The following is a 20,688-nucleotide window of genomic DNA, read 5'->3' on the forward strand; positions in this document are numbered from 1 at the left end:
CTAAATGTAATCAGCTGCCACTTACACAGTTGCCAGATAAGCACTATTGAAGTCCAAATTAAGATTCTGATATTCAGAAAAGAGCAATGAAGGGACATTCAGAGGAGAGTGATCTTAATAAATCTATATTTCATATACTCCAGTTTAATGTAAATAAAATGTGAAAACTAAGATAAAGAAAGGAGATACAAAAATATGTTATACAATTGTTTTATTCATCAACTGAATGCTTTGGAAGGTGGCCCTAAAATATCTCAGAAGATAAATGAAGCACATACATGCTGCAAATTTATGATATTCCTTTGATCTCTTTTTCCTAAAATGACCAGCAAAGCAGAGCACCAATATAAACAGATATGTGTGCCTAATCTCTCTTTCCATTACCAGCGTGATTATCTGCCACTGCCAATTCCCTGTTTCTGTAATTGCTTTTCAGCCTTTTGGTGTAAAAATCTCTCTGGGAGAAGATTGTGCTGCTGATGACTCAATCCCTCCATTTTCTACTCTCCAGCAGCATCTGTCCTGTGGCCAAGAGGGATGTGAAACCACATTCCCGGCATATTGAGCACACAGTGATGGTCATGGAAGACTCCATTTTAGCTTCAATTGAGGGAATTTTCTCTAAATGATTTATTACCTAAATAACATAATCATAGTAACTGAAATGTAGTGAAAGGGCAAACAAATATAAGCAACACCTATGCCATAAATCTCCAATCTATTTTTTGTTGGAAGCCATAGATTATGTTCTTTTGGCTTTTATCTTGAAGGGAAATTTCTTGTACTATTTTTCAAAATCCTAATGTATCTTATTATAAGATTCTAATAAAAGCTAGTATTTGTAATATTTTGAATAGAAGAGATGTTGCTGCCTTTTCCCAACCTATTCTCTTTCCACTTCTTTCCTCCCTTTTCCCTTACAATTTAAAATATGGCTTTAAAGACCTACTATTTCTCTAAAATTTCATTTCAAGATGCTTTCACTTTTGCAGATGGTGGAATGCTCAATAATTATTTCAGTTGTTTGGATTTGTAAATAAATTCACTCCCTTATTGGTTAGAGCTATTAGTTTCTTAACTCATTAGTTCAGTTGGTTTTACTATCCATCTTCATTTCTTTAAAAATATTGTACTTCTCAGCCAAAGACCAATATCATTTGATATCGCTTATATGTGGAATCTAAAAACATGATACATAAGTTTATTCTTTGTGGTGCGATGATGAATGGGATTGTTTTCTTAACTTCTCTTTCTGATCTTTTGTTGTTAATGTATAGGAATGCAAAGGATTTCTGTGTGTTAATTTTGTATCCTGCAACTTTACCAAATTCCTCCATGAGCTCCAGTAGTTTTCTGGTAGCAATTTTAGAATTTTCTATGTAACTAACAGAACATTGTAAATCAACCTTACTCCAATAAATTTTTTAAAAAATTAAGAAATGATACAAATGAAATTATTTACAAAACAGAAAGAGACTCACAGACATAGAAAGCAAACTTATGTTTACCAAAGGGGGAAGGCGGTTGGGGGGAGGGATAAATTAGGAGGTTGGGATTAACATATACACACTACTATATGTAAAATATATAGATAACCAACAAGGACCTACTGTATAGCACAGGGAACTATACTCAATATTTTGTAATAACCTATAAGGCAAAATAATCTGAAAAGAAAAAAAATATATATATATAATATATAACTGAATTGCTGTGCTGTACACCTGAAGCTAACACAGTATAATAAATCAACTATACTTCAGTAAAAAAAGAAAGTAAAAAAACAAGTTTATGTTTGCAGTTAATTTTAATTTGGTGAATAGATATGGGACAATATTAAACAGCTAATAATTAATTAGGGTTGCAGTTAATATAATGTGCTACAAGTTCTTAGTTTATTTTGTGTTTTTATACTTACTAGAAATAAATGTTGAAAAATAAATTTTATTGTAATAACAAATAAATAAATATAATTATAATAAATTTTAAAAATATATAGTATTTCTCAAAAGTTCCTTCCATGACATCCTTGGAAAAAAATTGGGAGGCCCTCCCCTCCAAGAGAATAACTATTCTGTATTTTCTTGCTCTATTTAAAAATACTTTATAGAACTGAGCACTTAATTCTATTGCATTCAAATACAAGTGATATTGATGTCTATACATTTTTTATTGCAGAAGTTTCTTCTCAAAAATTTAGAAATGTCACTCTGCTGTTTTTAAATATTCACCATAAAATGACTAAAATATAAAGCTGAACTGATTTTCAACATCTTTGAAAAATGATTCTGTTTATTCTCCTTAAAAAATTTGCTGAAAAATTTGCCTCTTGAAATTAAAAAATTTAAACAGGAAATGTTACAACACTGATTTCTGCTTATAAATTTTTACAGAGAGCAATAAGATTTCATGATTTTTCAGTCACTTTAATCAGATCTAGAAAGTATATCGTTTTTTCTCATTACACCTTTCAGTGTTAGTTTTAACTGGTTCTATTATTTTCAACTTGTGGGTTGGTCTTTTTCCTGTTTGCCCATCACAGACTCCCACATTTTTCCATGTCTTTACCTATTGTTTTTGCTTACTTGATCATGCTTTTGTGCTGCCTTTTTGTGACAATGTGGTATTTTGGTGTCAGAGTGTTTGAATAGGTGTGCAAAATAAACTGTGCAGTGCACACCATTAACAAAAACCTCTGATCAAGTCAGAAATAATAATCTGGTTGTGGTAGAGTTTCAACAAGAAATTCCTCTGCCCAAAGGTGGCCATAGGGATAGAATAGTGACAATTTATAATAGTAGTCTGAAAATTGTCTTGATTAATATTTTCCAAGGCAGTGATTTACTTCTCCTCTAAGTTAATTTCTGATTTTTATATATTATATCTATCTCTATATATCTTATACATTATATTTATACATAATATATAATATATAATTTATACATTATATATTTATACACATAACTATATTTTCATGTCAATATATTTTCATTTTTGCTATTTTGAAAAATAATTATAAGTATAATTTAAAAATAAATAAAATACCTCATTTATAAATTAAAATATTTATAAATCATATCACTTTCTATATTTTTCTCCTTTTTCATGTACTCTATTTTAAGATAAATTCTAATTTTCTATTGATCTAAAAGTCTTTATTGCTTTCCTTTGGTGTTGTATGTTCTTTCATAGGCCTTAATATTTTTGTTTGTTTACTTCCCTAAGTTGATTTTTTGTTTGTATACTTAATTAATTGATTTTTTTGTTTACTTCACTAATGGATTTCTTGATTGATTCATGTCAATGTTGCTTATAACTCATAAGTAGCTGCTTCTAAAACATCACAAAATTCTTCTGAAGAACAGGATAGTTGGCTGGGCTACCACTTACTCTCACCTAAGTAGCTTGGATAGTAACAATTGTTATGACTTATTTTCAGGGCCAGAGGGTGTATAAGCTACAGGTCAATTTACATATTTGTAGTAATGCTGAAAGCACACAACTTTCTGGGATGGAGTCTAAGGTTTAGGCCAGTTGTAAGTAGAGGAGCAGAGATTTGTACAGATGATTCTAGGATCAGATAATAGGCCAGATGATGAACAATTCTCCAACCCTACCTCTTTTCTAGACATTTTAATTAAAGACAAACTGACCACAATCTATTATGGAAGGGAAGGATAGATGTAGGAAGGAATGTGTATTCTGTTTTCCTGACATATTTGCATCTAGAGAGAACTACTAAATTGTGGGACAGAAGTATTTTAAAAAATCATAGTACAAGGGGAGAAGCAAGCTATAAAAATTCTCTAAAGACTGTTGAATGCAGAGTTATATTATATCTTACATATATGAATGAAAATATTTATATCTATATCTACATCTACATATATATCTATATATCTCCATGATGAGCAAGCTGGTTACGATTTTGGATTTCCTGCTGACTACGTTATTGATGTAATAAAAAATACAGGGTAAGAAGGTTGTTCATCCCAGCAAGTATCAGCATCAAATTCCTTCTCCCTTCATGGCAGTGCTTTTACACTGCTTGTCTCCAAGAAGTTAATGATGTTAATTTTTAAATTGGATGTTGTTGGCATTCAAACAGCTCATTTGCCCATCTCCCTGCTGTTCTCTAAAAGTGTTCTTGGCAAAGGGAACATGACAGACAATCCTCTTTCCTCACAATGCCAATAACCCCCCTTTATAGTTTAAAATGGCTCTCTTCAGTGTACAAAATGCACAGCTCTTTACACACCAGAGAAGTGCAAATAGGTTTGCTGAAAAACCAGTATGGATTCTGGCTTTGAACAAAGTCAGCTAGTGGTTAATAAGGTGTAAAGGAAGGAAAAAAATTTCCTTTAAGATGAGGAAGAATGAATAAATGTACTAGAATGCAAACATTGAAATTAAGTCTTATATGTTTTTTTATATTTGAATATTATTTTATTTTTTTATACAGAAGGTTCTTATTAGTTATCAATTTTATACATATTGTTGTATATATGTCAATCCCAATATCCTAATTCATCCACCCCCATCCCCACCCCTGCTTTCCCTCTTTGGTGTCCATATGTTTGTTCTCTACATCTGTGTCTCTATTTCTGCCTTGCAAACTGGTCATCAGTACAATTTTCCTAGATTCCACATATATGTGTTAACATACGATATTTGTTTTTATCTTTCTGACTTACTTCGCTCTGTATGACAGTCTCTATGTCCATCCACGTCTCTACAAAAGACCCAATTACGTTCCTTTTTATGGCTGAGTAATATTCCATTGTATATATGTACCACATCTTCTTTATCCATTCATCTGTCGATGGACACTCAGGTTGCTTCCATGTCCTGGCTATTGTAAATAGTGCTGCAATGAACATTGTGGTATGTGTGTGTGTTGAATTATGGTTTTCTCTAGGTATATGCCCAGTAGTGGGATTGCAGGGTCATATGGTAATTCTATTTTTAGTTTTTTAAGGAACCTCCATACTGTTTTCGATAGTGGCTGTATCAATTTACATTCCCACCAACGGTGCAAGAGGGCTCCCTTTTCTCCACACCCTCTCCAGCATTTGTTGTTTGTAGATTTCCTGATGATGACCATTCTAACTGGTGTGAGGTGATACCTTATTGTATTTTTGATTTGCATTTCTCTAATAATTAGTGATGTTGAGCAGCTTTTCATGTGCCCCTTGGCCATCTGTATGTATTGTTTGGAGAAATGTCTATTTAGGTCTTCTGCCCATTTTTTGATTTGGTTGCTTGTTTTTTTTTTTTTTTTTTTTTTAATATTGAGCTGCATGAGCTGTTTAGATATTTTGGAGATTAATCCTTTGGCTACTGATTTGTTTGCAAATATTTTCTTCCATTCTGAGTGTTGTCTTTTCATCTTGTTTATGGTTTCCTTTGCTGTGCAAAAGCTTGTAAGTTTCATTAGGTCAATTTGTTTATTTTTGTTTTTACTCTAGGAGGTGGGTCAAAAAGGATCTTGCTGTGATTTATGTCATAGAGTGTTCTTCCTGTGTTTTCCTCTAAGAGCTTTATAGTTTCTGGCCTTACATTTAGGTCTTTAATCCATTTTGAGTTTATTTTTGTGTATGGTGTTAGGGAGTGTTCTAATTTCATTCTTTTACATGTAGCTGTCCAGTTTTCCCCACACCACTTATTTTTAACTTTTTATTTTATATATTTTTAACATCTTTATTGGAGTATAATTGCTTTACAATGGTGGTTAGTTTCTGCTTTATAGCAAAGTGAATCAGCTATAAATATAGATATAGCCCCATGTCTCTTCCCTCTTGCCGTTCCCTCCCTCCCTCCCACCCTCCCTTTCCCACCCCTCTAGATGGTCACAAACACTGAGCTGATCTCCCTGTGATGTGCAGCTGCTTCCCACTGTCTATCTGTTTTACATTTGGTAGCCCAGCACCACTTATTGAAGAGACTGTCTTTTCTCCATTGTATATCTTTGCCTCATTTGTCATAGATTAGTTGACCATAGGTGTGTGGGTTTATCTCTGGGCTTTCTATCTTGTTCCATTGATCTATGTTTTTGTTTTTGTGCCAGTGCCATATTGTTTTGATTACTGTAGCTTTGTAGTATAGTCTGAAGTCAGAGAGTCTAATTCCTCCAGCTCCGTTTTTTCCCTCAAGACTGCTTTGGCTATCCGGGGTCTTTTGTGTCTCCATACAAATTTTAAGATTTTTTTGTTCTAGTTCTGTAAAAAATGCCATTGGTAATTTGATAGGGATTGCATTGAATCTGTAGATTGCTTTGGTTATTATAGTCATTTTCACAATACTGATTCTTCCAATGCAAAAACATGGTATATGTCTCCATCTGTTGATATCATCCTTAATTTCTTTCATCAGTGTCTTATAGTTTTCTTCATAAAGGTCTTTTGTCTCCCTAGGTAGGTTTATTCCTATGTATTTTATTATTTTTGTTGCTATGGTAAATGGGAGTGTTTCCATAATTTCTCTTTCAGATTTTTCATCATTAGTGTATAGGAATGCAAGAGATTTCTGTGCATTAATTTTGTATCTTGCAACTTTACCAAATTCATTCATTAGCTCTAGAAGTTTTCTGGTGGCATCATTAAGATTTTCTCTGTATAGTATCATGTCATCTGCAAACAGTAACAGTTTTACTTTTTTTCCAATTTGTATTCTTTTAATTTCTTTTTCTTCTCTGATTGCCATGGCCAGGACTTCCAAAACTATGTTGAATAATAGTGGTGAGAGTGGACATCGTTGTCTTTTTCCTGATCTTAGAGGAAATGCTTTCAGTTTTCACCATTGAGAATGATGTTTGCTGTGGATTTGTTGTATTTGGCCTTTATTATGTTGAGGTAGGTTTCCTCTATGCCTACTTTCCGGAGAGTTTTTAATCATAAATTCGTGTTGAATTTTGTCAAAAGCCTTTTCTGCATCTATTGATCTAATCATGTGGTTGTTATCCTTCAGTTTGTTAATATGGTGTATCACATTGATTGATTTGCATATATTGAAGAATCCTTGCATCCCTGGGATAAATCCCACTTGATCATGGTGTATGATCCTTTTAATGTGCTGTTGGATTCTGTTTGCTAACATTTTGTTGAGGATTTGTGCATCTATATTCATCAGTGATATTGGTCTGTAATTTTCTTTTCTGTAGTATCTTTGTCTGGTTTTTGCATCAGGCTGATGGTGGCCTTGTAGAATGAGTTTGGGAGTGTTCCTTCCTCTGCAATTTTTTGGGAGAGTTTGAGAAGGATGCATGTTAGCTCTTCTCTAAATGTTTGATAGAATTCACCTGTGAAGCCATTTGGTCTTGGACTTTTGTTTGTTGGAAAACTTTTAATTACAGTGTCAATTTCATTACTTGTGATTGGTCTGTTCATATTTTCTCTTTCTTCCTGGTTCAGTCTTGGCAGCTTGTGCATTTCTAAGAATTTGTCCATTTCTTCCAGGTTGTCCATTTTATTGGGATAGAGTTGCTTGTAGTTGTCTCTTATGATGCTTTTTATTTCTGTGGTGTCCATTGTAACTTCTCCTTTTTAATTTCTAATTTTATTGATTTGAGTCGTCTCTGCCTTTTTCTTGATGAGTCTGGCTAAAGGTTTATCCATTTTGTTTATCTTCTCAATGAACCAGCTTTTAGTTTTATTGATGTTTTCTATGTTTCTCTTTCATTTATTTCTGTTCTGATCTTTATAATTTCTTTCCTTCTACTAACTTTGGGCTTTGTTTGTTCTTCTTTCTCTAGTTCCTTTAGGTGTAAGGTTAGATTGTTTATTTGTGATTTTTTTTTTGGTCTCTTGAAGTAGGATGGGATTGCTGTAAATTTCCCTCCTAAAACTGCTTTTGCTGCATCCCATAGGTTTTGGATCATCGTGTTTTCATTGTTATTTGTCTCTAGGTATTTTTAAATTTCCTCTTTGATTTCTTCAGTGATCTCTTGGTTATTTGGTAACATATTGTTTAGTCTCCATGTGTTTTTTATGATTTTTTCCCTGTAACTGATTTCTAATCTCATAGCATTGTGGTCCGAAAAGATGCTTGATATGATTTCAATTTTCTTAAATTTACTGAGGCTTGATGTGTGACCCAATATATGATCTATTCTGGAGAATGTTCTATGTGCACTTGAGAAGAAAGTTTATTCTGTTGTTTTTGGATGTAATGTCCTATAAATATCATTTAAATCTATCTTGTCTGTTGTGTCATTTAAAGCTTGTGTTTCCTTTTGATTTTCTGTCTGGATGATCTGTCCATTGGTGTAAGTGCGGTGTTAAAATCCCCCACTATTATTGTGTTAATGTTGATTTCCTCTTTTATAGCTGTTAGCATTTACCTTATGTATTGAAGTGCTCCTATGTTAGGTGCATAAATATTTATAATGTTATATCTTCTTCTTGGAATGATCCCTTGATCATTATGTAGTGTCTTTCCTTGTATCTTGTAACATTCTTTATTTTAAAGTCTATATTATCTGATATGAATATTGCTACTCCAGCTTTCTTTTGATTTCCATTTGCATGGAATATCTTTTTCCATTCCCCCACTTTCAGTCTGTATGTGTCCCTAGGTCTGAAGTGGGTCTCTTGTAGACAGCATATATACAGTCTTTCTTTGTATCCATTCAGTGAGCCTGTGTCTTTTGGTTGGAGCATTTAATGCATTCACATTTAAGGTAATTATCAATATGTATGTTCCTATTACCATTTTCTTAATTGTTTTGGGTTTGTTTTTGTAGGTCCTTTTCTTCTCTTGTGTTTCCCACTTAGAGAAGTTCCTTTAGCATTGGTTGTAGAGCTGGTTTGGTGGTGCTGAATTCTCTTAGCTTTTGCTTGTCTGTAAAGCTTTTGATTTCTCCTTCGAATCTGAATGAGATCCTTGCTGGGTAGAGTAATCTTGGCTGTAGGTTCTTCCCTTTCATCACTTTAAATATATAGTGCCACTCCCTTCTGGCTTGTAGTTTTTCTGCTGAGAAATCTGCTGTTAACCTTATGGGAGTTACCTTGTATGTTAGTGGTCATTTTTACCTTGTTGCTTTTAATAATTTTTCTTTGTCTTTAATATTTGCCATTTTGATTACTATGTGCCTCGGAGTGTTTCTCCTGGGGTTTATCCTGCCTGGGACTCTCTGTGCTTCCTGGACTTGGGTGGCTATTTCCTTCTGCACGTTAGGGATGTTTTCAACTATAATCTCTTCAAATATTTTCTCAGGTCCTTTCTCTCTCTCTTCTCTTTCTGGGACCCCTGTAATGTGAATGCTGGTGCATTTTATGTTGTCCCAGAGGTCTTTTAGGCTGTCTTCATTTCTTTTCATTCTTTTTTCTTTATTTTGTTTCATTGCAGTGAATCACCATTCTGTTTTCCAGGTCACTTATCCGTTCTTCTGCCTCAGTTATTCTGCTATTGATTCCTTCTTGTGTTTTTTTCATTTCAGTTACTGTATTGTTCATCTCTGTTTATTTATTCTATAATTCTTCTACGTCTTTATTAAACATTTCTTTTATCTTCTCGATTTTTGCCTCCATTCTTTTTCCAAGGTCCTAGATCATCTTTACTATCATTATTCTGAATTCTTTTTCTGGAAGGTTGCCTATCTCCACTTCATTTAATTGTTTTTCTCTGTTTTATCTTGTTCCTTCTTCTGGTACATAGTCCTCTGCCTTTTAATTTTGTCTATCTTTCTGTGAATGTGGTTTTTGTTCCACAGGCTGCAGGATTATAGTTCTTCTTGCTTCTGTTGTCTACCCGCTGGTGGATGATGCTATCTAAGAGGCTTGTTCAATCTTCCTGATGGGAGGGACTGTTGGTGTGTAGAGCTGGCTGTTGCTCTGGTGGGCAGAGCTCAGTAAAACTCTAATCTACTTGTCTGTTGATGGGCGGGGCTGAGTTCCCTCCCTGTTGGTTGTTTGGCCTGAGGCGACCCAGCCTTGGAGGCTACAGGCCCTTTAGTGGGGCTAATGGTTGACTCCAGGAGGGCTCATACCAAGGAGTACTTCCCAGAACTTCTGCTGCCAGGGTCCTTGTCCCCATGGTGAGCCACAGCCACCTGTTGTCTCTGCAGGAGACCCTCCAATACTAGCAGGTAGGTCTGGTTCATTCTCTTATGGGGTCACTGCTCCTTGGTCCTGATGCATACACTACTTTGTATGTGCCCTCCAAGAGTGGAGTCTCTGTTTACCTCAGTCCCGTTGAAGTCCTGCAATCAAATTTGGCTAGCCTTCAAAGTCTGATTCTCTGGGAATTCCTCCTCCCATTGCCAGACCCCCAGATTGGGAAGCCTGACAAGGGCTCAGAGCCTTCACTCCAGTGGGTAGACTCCTTTGGTATAATTATTCTCCAGTTTGTGAGTCACCCACCCAGCAGTTATGGGATTTGATTTTGTGATTGACCCCCTCCTACTGTCTCATTGCTGCTTCTCCTTTGTCTTTGGATGTGGGGTATCTTTTTTAGTGAGTTGCAGTGTCTTCCTGTAGTGACTGTTCAGCAGTTAGCTGTGATTCTCATGCTCTTGCAAGAGGGAGTGAGCACACGTCCTTCTACTCCACCATCTTGAACAAATCTCCCCTCCTGTATGTTTCTACTGTTTTGCTCCAAAAGTTACAAGGCAGCATGTAATCCCGAGTGCACTTACCTGGAATCCCCAAGTGATAGCCAGTAGTGAAATTTGCTTTAAATCCCCCTTTTGCCATCACATCATCAGTGATAAAAAGCACAGTCATTCTGTTGGTGGTTGAGAACACATCCTTTACTGGACCAGGCCCTGTGTACACAGCTGCTCAAAAAAATAAATAAATAAATAAATAATCAGTGAGATGATCCTTTGACTCTAGAAGGAATATACCCTTTTTCTCAGTTCTGTTTCCCAGAGGTATGCAACATGCAGCCTGGCTTGCTCAAGAAGCACCACATGTAAGTAAATGCATACATTCACTTACATTTTAGGCACTGCTTCTAGGAAAACCAACTTCTCTACTGATCTTTTCCAGTATTACTTAAGGTTTCTGTAGCTCTATAACTTAATGTTGAAGTACTCATAATATTATCTGGCTTTGCATCACTACTATTCAAAGCTCATGTTGTAACACAAAAATAATTGTTTGCCTGTTTTTAAAGATGCTTATAAAATAACAGAGCTTATAGTCTCCTTTAATAAATTTTTCTCTAAATTTATTTGATATTTTTTATAAATTGAATCACTAACCTAATCTGAAAGATGAATTAATTAGAGATAGATAATATAAACCTAAATGGTGGTTTTCAATTTTTTCCCCTCTAATCCCTGGGCTTTGAGGGTTTCATAAACAGTAAAATACTCTTTATTAAAAACTAAAGGCTTCAGTTAATTTAAAAATATATTCATCTTATTAAATATTTTATATATTGGAATCCTTGAAAGTGATTCTGTATCAAAAGAACTTCTTATCTACATATTTAAAAAGGATGATTCTGAGATCCTTTTGGAATTTATATTTACTTTTCTGTGATTGATGGAAATACTAATAGGTGAAATGGTAAAAATTGATTTTTCTTAGATCATGAGAACACTGAAGTTTTTATTAGAAAGACAGAGTAAACTGAAAATGGAAAAACTACTCAAAATGTGTTTATAACTGTATTGAAAATCAAATTTGAAGTTCCTCAGTTCTTGCTAGCGCAAGGCTCCTCACCCCACCTAGACTTTCATTGTTATTTGTTCTGTGTGTGGCTCTCAAAATCCTCTCCCAGGAAACTTGTACTTTAGAACTTTGTGGGATTTTTCTGAAGAGCCTACATAATGGTGATGGATTAATATGGCTGGGGAACCCTCTCCACCACTCTGCTCCTTCATTGCTTTAGAGTGTGCCCTCTGGAGTCTTCATCCACTGGTTGCAGTGTTCATGTGATTGCATAGCTATCTGGCTGGATTTTATAGGAAATAATTAATACAGGTCTAAAGCACAGTTAGATAAAACACTTTTACTTGTAAAGTGTGCTGTTTCTGCATTCCAGTTGACATTTCATGTATTTTCATAGTTCAGTGCATGACTTATCAAGAGACACTTCTTTCTTAAAAATTGGTAGTAATTGAGTAAGATATTAGCCATTATACTTGATAGATTTTTATTATATTAACATGTATTTTATGATCTAGGTATAATATTTTCCTATAGAATAGAACACTTTCCCCCTATGTCTATTTTAAAAAATTAATGATCAACAGATGTTAGGGAAAAATCAACTTGCTCAACTTTTGACTCATTCTCAGATACTTATATAGAAGCAGCTAGTACTAGAGACACAGACAATCAAAGTAATAGTGAAACACAAAGTAAAAAGCATTTAAAAATTTTGCATAACAAACACAATTGTTCTTCTAGTTTGAAGTGAAATAAAACATAATATAATAGCTATCTTTGGAAATATGATGTACACATAATGCATAGAAACTGCATAATGGATGTTCTTAACTTTTAGTCTCTAAAGTGTAATGCTTATTGTAGTAAATTAATATCAGCTGGTAGGAACTGCTGACTCAAAACTATGAATCCTTGTTTGCCAAGAATGCTTCAGAAAAATACCATTCTGTCATCATTGTAAACACTCCCCATATTGGAAGCATGAAATACAGTTTGACATGTTACTCTACTGCTGTAATTTCACTTTGCTAGTTGTAAAAGAGTGACTACATTTATTGAGAAATGCTCTCTCCATCACTCCACTGTCTTGAACCATACAACCTTCACAATATTTAAACTGGAGACTTACCTAAGAGCAAGGAATCATCTCCTTCACCATCTCTGATTTCAACAACATCTGCAATATTTTCTAAGTCAAATGCTTGAAAGTGAAGATGAATATTTTTTCCCTTTTGTGCATTTAAATTCCAAACACCTTAAAAGTAATAAATAACAACATAGTTTAAACATAGTTCTTTATATTTCTCTTCAAAACTTCAATCTCTTGAGAATTTCGAATTACTTTCAAAGATTTTTTTCATTTTATATAAACGAATATTCCAAGCTGTTTGTGTATGTGAAGAAACATTTTGTCTATTCCGGAATGTTTGTAGTAAAATTTCAACTAAATATGAAATAATACTGTAATTGAACTTGCTTTATTTCATATAAAATGGAATACTTTAATCAAAGCTTGCCAATAGCCTTTTATTCCTACAATCTAAAATTTATGAATGTCAAAGATTTGAATATTCTATTTCCATTTATTTTATTTCCATGACTAAATGCAGAGGAAAATGAGGTGATTAAAATGCAATTTGTAGGGCAACTAAACTTTAGTATTTCTTTAAGTAATTGTTGCCATTATTTACATGTGTCATATGATGGTAGTTCCTTTTGGAACAAAACAAAACAAAATTACTAGCCTTAGTAACAATAAACACTCCTTGTTCTTTACTGATTCCTTAAAAGATTTAGTCTTTAGATTTTGTCCTAGGTTCTTTCCTCATTCTGCGTGAGTGTTCTCATTCAGTCTTAAGGAAATCATTGCATCAACATAGTAATGACATCTAAGTCTTTATTTTCTACACTTTTTTTTGAGAAGTAGATCCATTTATTCAATTATTTACTGTGTACAGATGTACGTATCTCAAATTCAACATGTAATACAGGGAACACACAATTATCTCTTTCCCCAACTCATTCCTTTTTTCATTCTTCCTATCTCAGTGAATAGCACCACTAATCATCTACTCATAATTGTCTATATCAGAAACCTCCACATCTCCCTTGACCTCCTCTCTCCTACTACGTCCAGTCAATCACCAAGGCTGCCAATACTACCTCCTATATCCCTGGAATCCCATTTCCTTCTCAGTCTCCCCTGCCAATATCTGAGTTCAAGTCACCTTTATTTTTCATCTCCTAATTGTTGATGATGGCTCCCTCTCCACCTGTCTCTGATTCTACAGCCAGACAGATCCATCAAAAATGCAAACATTGATTTCATCACTATTTTCCTCTAAACCATATAAAGTTTCCTCAGTGCTCTCAGAATAAAATCCAAACTGCTTAATGTGGTGTGAAATACCTTCACACTTGTTATAATTACTTAACTTTGCTTGAAGATTCAAGAAAAAGAAATCAAGGTCTTCTACCTCTGAACTTTTTGTACATTAGGTACCTCTCATGTCCCTCCACAGTCTCCTGCCTTTGCACTTATTACAAACAGTACCTTAGATATTTTGTCATGCCTGACAATTTATCTGAATCCTTACGTAGACGGAATTATGTTTGTTTCTTCTTTACTTACTTCAGTGCCTAACAGATGAAGCATTCAGTAAATATTTGTTGAATAAATCAATAAATTGAATAAATTTATCCAAATTGTTCTTTCAATGTTCTGCTTATTTTCAGATATTTTTAAATCATTACTTTGTACAAATGACATGTTTAAAAGATATTTCCAATGTGAAGTAGAGATGATCATCTCTGGTTCCCCATACAAGTCAAATTAGATTAATGGCTGTTTATTTTTTTGAATCAGATATCTCTATAATAGTGACTCTATTATCTTATCAAAATGAGACTTATCTCTGGATCATTTGAAGGAAGAAATGACATTTTCTAATAACACATTTTTCACTATCATTGGAGCATTTTTTTCACTGGTAGAATTTTCCATTTAGGTTGGTGGTGTTATGGATGGCTGTGGAAGGCAGGGGAAGAACATGTCTGTTTCCCAGAACTACTGGAGTGGAACCTTTGTAGGATGTGCCTGGGAATCTGCATCTTTAACACAAACAATCTCTAAGCAGCCTTATGAGCTTCTCTATTTAGGACTAATGACCTAGAGACAAGCTTTTTGTGGTTTTAGCATACTAGTCTATTCTCCTCTCTAGACTTAGAATATTTTAGTGATCCTCTTTATTAGTTCATCTTTTATATTGGGAATCTAATCACATTACTATAACTGCCTGCTTTATTGACCTTAGTCTATATTTATAAAGGTTGTGTACCATCACAACTGGCTCTTTGCTTTTTATACTTTCCACTGACCTGATTCTATGGAATTGCAACCTTGTTATACACACCATAAACATTATATGCATAATCAAGGGGACTGGTGTCTGGGGTAAGGCTGCCTCTTTCACTTACTGGTTTTATTCAACTTTTAAATTTGAGAAATATAATAATATCATGTGTTTTAAAGAATTATTATGAGAACTGTCTAAAATAAGGTACATAAAGCATTAGTGCAGTGACTGGCATAAAATAAATGCTAAAAAGTTAGTAATTAATTATTGTTATTCTTGTTATCATTCTATTAAGCAGTCTCACAGATGTGGTAGTTGTATTCAGATACAGCAAATTTATAATTATTTTGCTGTGTCAAGGGGAGAATCTAACTTTGATATATACATTTGTTTCTCATGGCCTGGAAAATAAATGACTCACAGAAAGCCTGATTAAGGTAGTTGTTTGGAAAGTTCATAGACATGAATGTTGTATTTGGCTCCCACAGTTCAAAAGGTCCTCCACAGTCTGCTGAAAAGGAAAGCAATGAAAAATCATTAGTAACATATTATTTATTTCAGACATAATACTATATGCCCGTAAATTTCCAATTATATTTCTTGAAATATAGGTTTTGACAGATACATTTTAGAGTTTGTGTAAGGGAAAAATATAGGTTAACAGGTCTCTTTACTGAAGAATTTCTCAAAACCTTAAATATTCTTATGTTCTTTTTGATTCTCCAAGAAGGCATAATAGTATTCAGCATTTCCCAAAATTATTTAGGCAAGAAAACAATTTTGATACGCATCTTTTCTAAATAGGCTTCATGAAATAAGGTATCAATGCTCTGCTGTAGAAAAAAAGATGAATCTTCATAATAGAACAAATCTTACATCTGTCACTCTCTTATGAGAAGGGCTAGTAAATTACTAATCCTGCCGTTTCTTGTTTTTTCTTCTGTTTTCCTACTTTTTTTTTTTTCAGTAGAGAAGAAGCTTCACCGTCCTGAATATTGTATTGAGGTATTTGACTGTCAGGAAAGGGGGATAAAATCTCTACCTTCTAAATAATTGGCCTAGACTGTTCAGGAGTCAAGTTGGAACTGAACTTAATGCAAATTTATTAGAAAAAAATAGAGCACAGATCTTCCAGTTAAGACTATGATGCTTCAAGTGGGTAAACTAACTTTATGAAATTCTTAATCTACTTTATTTATCTTGCTTATTAGAAAAACATTCTAAAGTAATGTAAAACTTCATCAACCACTTTGAGTATCCCAGTTCTACCTTATTTTTTATTACCATGTTATACTTAAGATCAAAAGAATAAAAGTAATCTAATTAGAAGAATATATAAAATTGAGATAAGTAGATATTGTTTCTATTATTAAAGGCAGATGATAATGGTATTACTTCCTCCCAATAACACAGAAGTCAGATTAGAGGAGGGAAAAATTAAATGTCTCTACATCTATGGCAGTGATTTCCATCAGACCCTCTTGTTTGATCCCTCTTTTACATGTCATCTGCCTCATTTATGTAGATCCTTTCAATTCATGTGCACCTTTCAAGTTTGTATGTAATAATCTTCTTAGATTTGGGTTTTATGATATGTACAATGGGACAGAGAGAGGCAGTTGCTGTGGCTCAAACTAGTATCATTGCCAACATATCCTGTTCTGTAAGGTTTGCTTCTGTAAGGGCTTGGTCTACCTCCTGGGACTGGCTTGTCCAGAACCAGCTGAACTTAGCAAGAATAATAACATCTTTTTAAAAAACCTTACTGTTTGCAAAGTTTCCATACACATTGTCTTATCTGGAGAGAGAAGGTGGTGTATAAAGGAAAGATGTGTTGGAGTCGGTGGATTAAAACTATTGTTCTGATTTAGTTACTTGGCTTTACGCGGGCTTCTCGCTGTTGTGGCTTCTCCCGTTGCGGAGCACAGGCTCCAGATGCGCAGGCTCAGCGGCCATGGCTCACGGGCCCAGCCGCTCCACGGCATGTGGATTCTTTCCAGACTGGGGCACGAACCCATGTCCCCTGCATCGTCAGGCAGACTCTCAACCACTGCGCCACCAGAGAAGCCCTACTTGTCTTTTTGAGACTGGGTCTTCTCATATATAAACTAGATATATATTAGAGATTTTCAAGGTTGTTGTAAAAATCAGACAAAATTTATGAAAAGTGCCTACACATTACCTAGCACTGCTCAGTCCTGGTTGTCAGTGCATTCTTGTGAATTAGGTAATTACTATGACTATTTCAATTTTCTTTTTTAACATCTTTATTGGAGTACAATTGCTTCACAATGGTGTGTTAGTTTCTGCTTTATAACAAAGTGAATCAGCTGTACATATACATATATCCCCATATCTCTTCCCTCTTGCATCTCCCTCCCTCCCACCCTCCCTATCCCACCCCTCTAGGTGGTCACAAAGCACCAAGCTGATCACGGACAATTCGGGCATCGGAGGTGTTCTGTTACTTGCTAATGCCGAGCATAACCACTTAGTGTCAAAGTCAAGGCTTCAACTCAGTTAACCTCAAACTCATCTCACAGTATGTTACTGTGTGTTATTGGGTTGATTAAACAGAATCATTTCAACCATCTGGTCTGAGCTATAGGCAGGGTTTAGGCTGAGTCTCAGTAAGTGGCATATGGTGGGTATGTGACAAGGAGAAGGAGGACAAAAGGGAACGTGGATGAGAGCACTAACAAGTAATGTCAATGATGGACAGACCTAGAAGGAAGAAAGCAGTGTACACAGGGGCTGAAGAAGACATTGGAACCAAAGAAAGAGTGATAATTAGGAACAAGGGCAGGTTCTCCACTGGGAAAGGCTGAGGGAACTGTGTGCTCCTACAGCAGCAGTTCCTCCAAGGCGAACCCTCTCCTCGATTGTGCGACTTATTGTCTTGACAAGATTTCTGAAGAAGCATCCACTACAACCCCTCAACTCCCACATACACACAACTCACCTAATTTTAGTAACTCTAAAGTGCCCTGAAACGCTTTCTTCAATCCTCAAGAAAACTAATCAGGAGGGGAGAGTGTAACGGCAGGGACAAAAATAACACTGCTGATTGGTGAGGGGGAAAGCCAGCTCTTCTTCTTAAATTTAGCCATGGCCAGTGTGGCCCGTGGGAGTGCTGTTGTTTAAGCATCATTCTCATTTCGAGGAAAAAAATTTCTAAATCGTATACTCCTCATATAGGAAATAGCCAACAATTTGGAGAATGTACTGAGTGTTCACTTCTCTGAACACTTGATGGTACATTATATTATATGCAGATGAGTAGGTAGGACTTAAATAAACACACGACCAGAACTAAAATGTTGTCAAGTGTGATTGTTTAGTCTGTCAAGGCAGGCAGTTGACTTAGTATTTCTCCTCTGAATAGAAATCTTGGAAATTCAACACAAAATACTTCTAAAAATAATAAAATATTTAAGAAGTATTTTTGAAATACATTTCAAATATAATTTTATGTCAAATAAGTGATCAGTAAGTATCTCTGATCCTTGGTCTTATAAGATTGATATCAGTTACTCTCTGTATATAAACGACTGTAAGGAATTGGCAAAAGCACTTTCAGCCATTCGAAATATGATGACTCAATTTATTTTACCAGTGGTGTTGCTATAGTGGAGATGTAGCATGTACTTCTTAGAGGAGCCAAAGACTCATGAAATGTAATTCTGGAGAGCACAATCCTGCTGTGTCATTTAATAAACCATCTCCACCCAGAGAATGAGAGTTAAATAGTTTGCCTGATACAGGGAACTCTTCAATTACAGTTGTTAAATTCTACCATTTTTCTTTTTCTTGGAGCTGTTCTCTCAAAGATTTGTATTTTGATTAATTTCTTACTATGCCAATAGGAATCTTCACGACATGCAATATGTAAATAATATGCAGTATTTTGCAAAATGCTTTTCAGGCATAGATATTTTCCTCGAGGCATGTCATTTTTAATCCATGCTTAAACCTTTGACATAAATGATGTATGTGTCAATGTGGAGGCATTTACTGTAGGGTGAAAAGAAGGAGAGTCCAGCTTTCACTTACAGTAAAAGGGTTCAAATTAAAGTTATTTATGACAAGATATTTAAAGCAAGAAATAAGGATGATAAAAGTAGGTTTCTGATTGCTACTTTTTTTTTTTTTTTTTAAGATGTTTTAAAAAAAGGTGGACCAATTTGAAAGTCTGTATTGAGTCTTCCACACTCCCCTTCATTGGAAGGTGAAGTCTCAAGCACTGGACCGCCAGAGAAGTGCCTGTTTGCTACTCTTATGTGAGGGAAATAATAGGTGCAGTTTAAGGAATACTACCACCCACTGATGTTTGAATATGTTAAAAGTGGCTAATTTTCAAAGTCAGCAGTTTTTAAAAAATAATCATAGTAATAGATAACAAGTCCTAAAGTATTACAGACACAACAGTTTTAAAAGCTTAGGTGGTAATATAAAAAGAAATTTTGTTCAGTCTGTCAAAATTTATATTTCCATTAACAGGTTATAGTGAGTGACCAGCCATAATACATATGTTTTTATTAAATTTGTGGCAATAAAGTTCAAATTTATATTTCCTGTGGTTTACATTTTATTTATAATTACTAGCCATCTAGCCAGTAATAGATCTAATAAATAGTCTGTTTTGAAGGTAAAAAGACGAAAACAAGAGTTGCCAAAAACATACTGATGTAGGAGCATATGAGGGCAGTTAATTTGGAATTTGCTAAGGGTATCAAATCATACTAATGATATAAAAGGCAAGCAGCTCTACATGACCATCAATTACATGAGAGTTAAATTGATACTGATTCATTTTTACATGAATAACTAAAGTTAAAGATCATTTAGCTCTAAGTGTAATATCAAGCCTATGAAACTTTCCAAATTAACTTTTATTTTGCTTTTGGAAATGGAAAGTGGCCTAATAATGGCCAAATAGAGTGAAACTATAGAAATAGAGTGACTATTACAATAGTTAAAACTAGCTTGTCCTTTTTGCTTTTTCCTTAACTAGTTTTAACTGCCCAAAAATAAGCCTGGTGCTGAAATGTTGATTTCTTTTTGTATATACCTATTCTATTTAGTAGGTACTTGTCATCAATCATTCCAATTGTGTTGCAAATTGGCATTATATTTGTGTAATGGAATGTTTACTTTTTAAAAATGTTCTCAACACAATCTCCACATTTAAATTATTTGTGCCAATGTCACAGAGCAAAAATCATAGAGCTGATGCAGCAGCAAGTGATTAAAATCACATGATGGAAAAATGCCTGCAGTTATGAAAACTGAACTTACATTTCCCCAAACAAGGCACAACCTGGATCCCTAGGAACAGCAGAGAAAAATGGCCTTAGCTAGTCAGTTACTTGATTATTTTCTTATTTAAATGCTCTATAAGAACCAAAGAAAAGACTATTAGCCAGTCAACCATTGTTTCCCTTTGTTTCTGCTTAAACAAATCAGTGATCTGGAACCAGAAAAGCTTTGCTCAGATAAAGAGTTTCACTGAACCAATTGCAAAGGGCATTAGAATGAAATTGTTCAGAATGCATTTGATGGTAATTAGCATTTTCTGCTGTGCTAAATATTGCCCTGAAGTGAAGATTTGGGACCTGGAACAAATACACTCTGGGAAAATTCTAAAGTTTATATTTTAAAATCAGATGGGTTATTCTACCATTATAATTTCCCTATTGTAAAAATATGCAGGC

General features: G+C 34.5%; 1 protein-coding gene across 2 annotated transcripts in view; it reads right to left on the minus strand.

Moving 5' to 3' along the window:
• Positions 1-20,688, minus strand: part of TMPRSS15 (transmembrane serine protease 15) — a 148,886-nt gene that overhangs the window by 58,185 nt on the left and 70,013 nt on the right. For both annotated transcript variants that reach the window (XM_059063874.1, XM_059063873.2), the window contains 3 exons: positions 15,396-15,485; positions 12,748-12,873; positions 10,634-10,774 (listed from right to left, as the gene is read on the minus strand). In XM_059063874.1, coding sequence (XP_058919857.1) covers positions 10,634-10,774; positions 12,748-12,873; positions 15,396-15,485 — 357 coding nt within the window. The remainder of the gene's footprint in view (positions 1-10,633; positions 10,775-12,747; positions 12,874-15,395; positions 15,486-20,688) is intronic.

The sequence above is a fragment of the Kogia breviceps genome, chromosome 5 (genome assembly GCF_026419965.1).
Source record: "Kogia breviceps isolate mKogBre1 chromosome 5, mKogBre1 haplotype 1, whole genome shotgun sequence".
Classification (NCBI taxonomy): Eukaryota; Metazoa; Chordata; class Mammalia; order Artiodactyla; family Physeteridae; genus Kogia; species Kogia breviceps.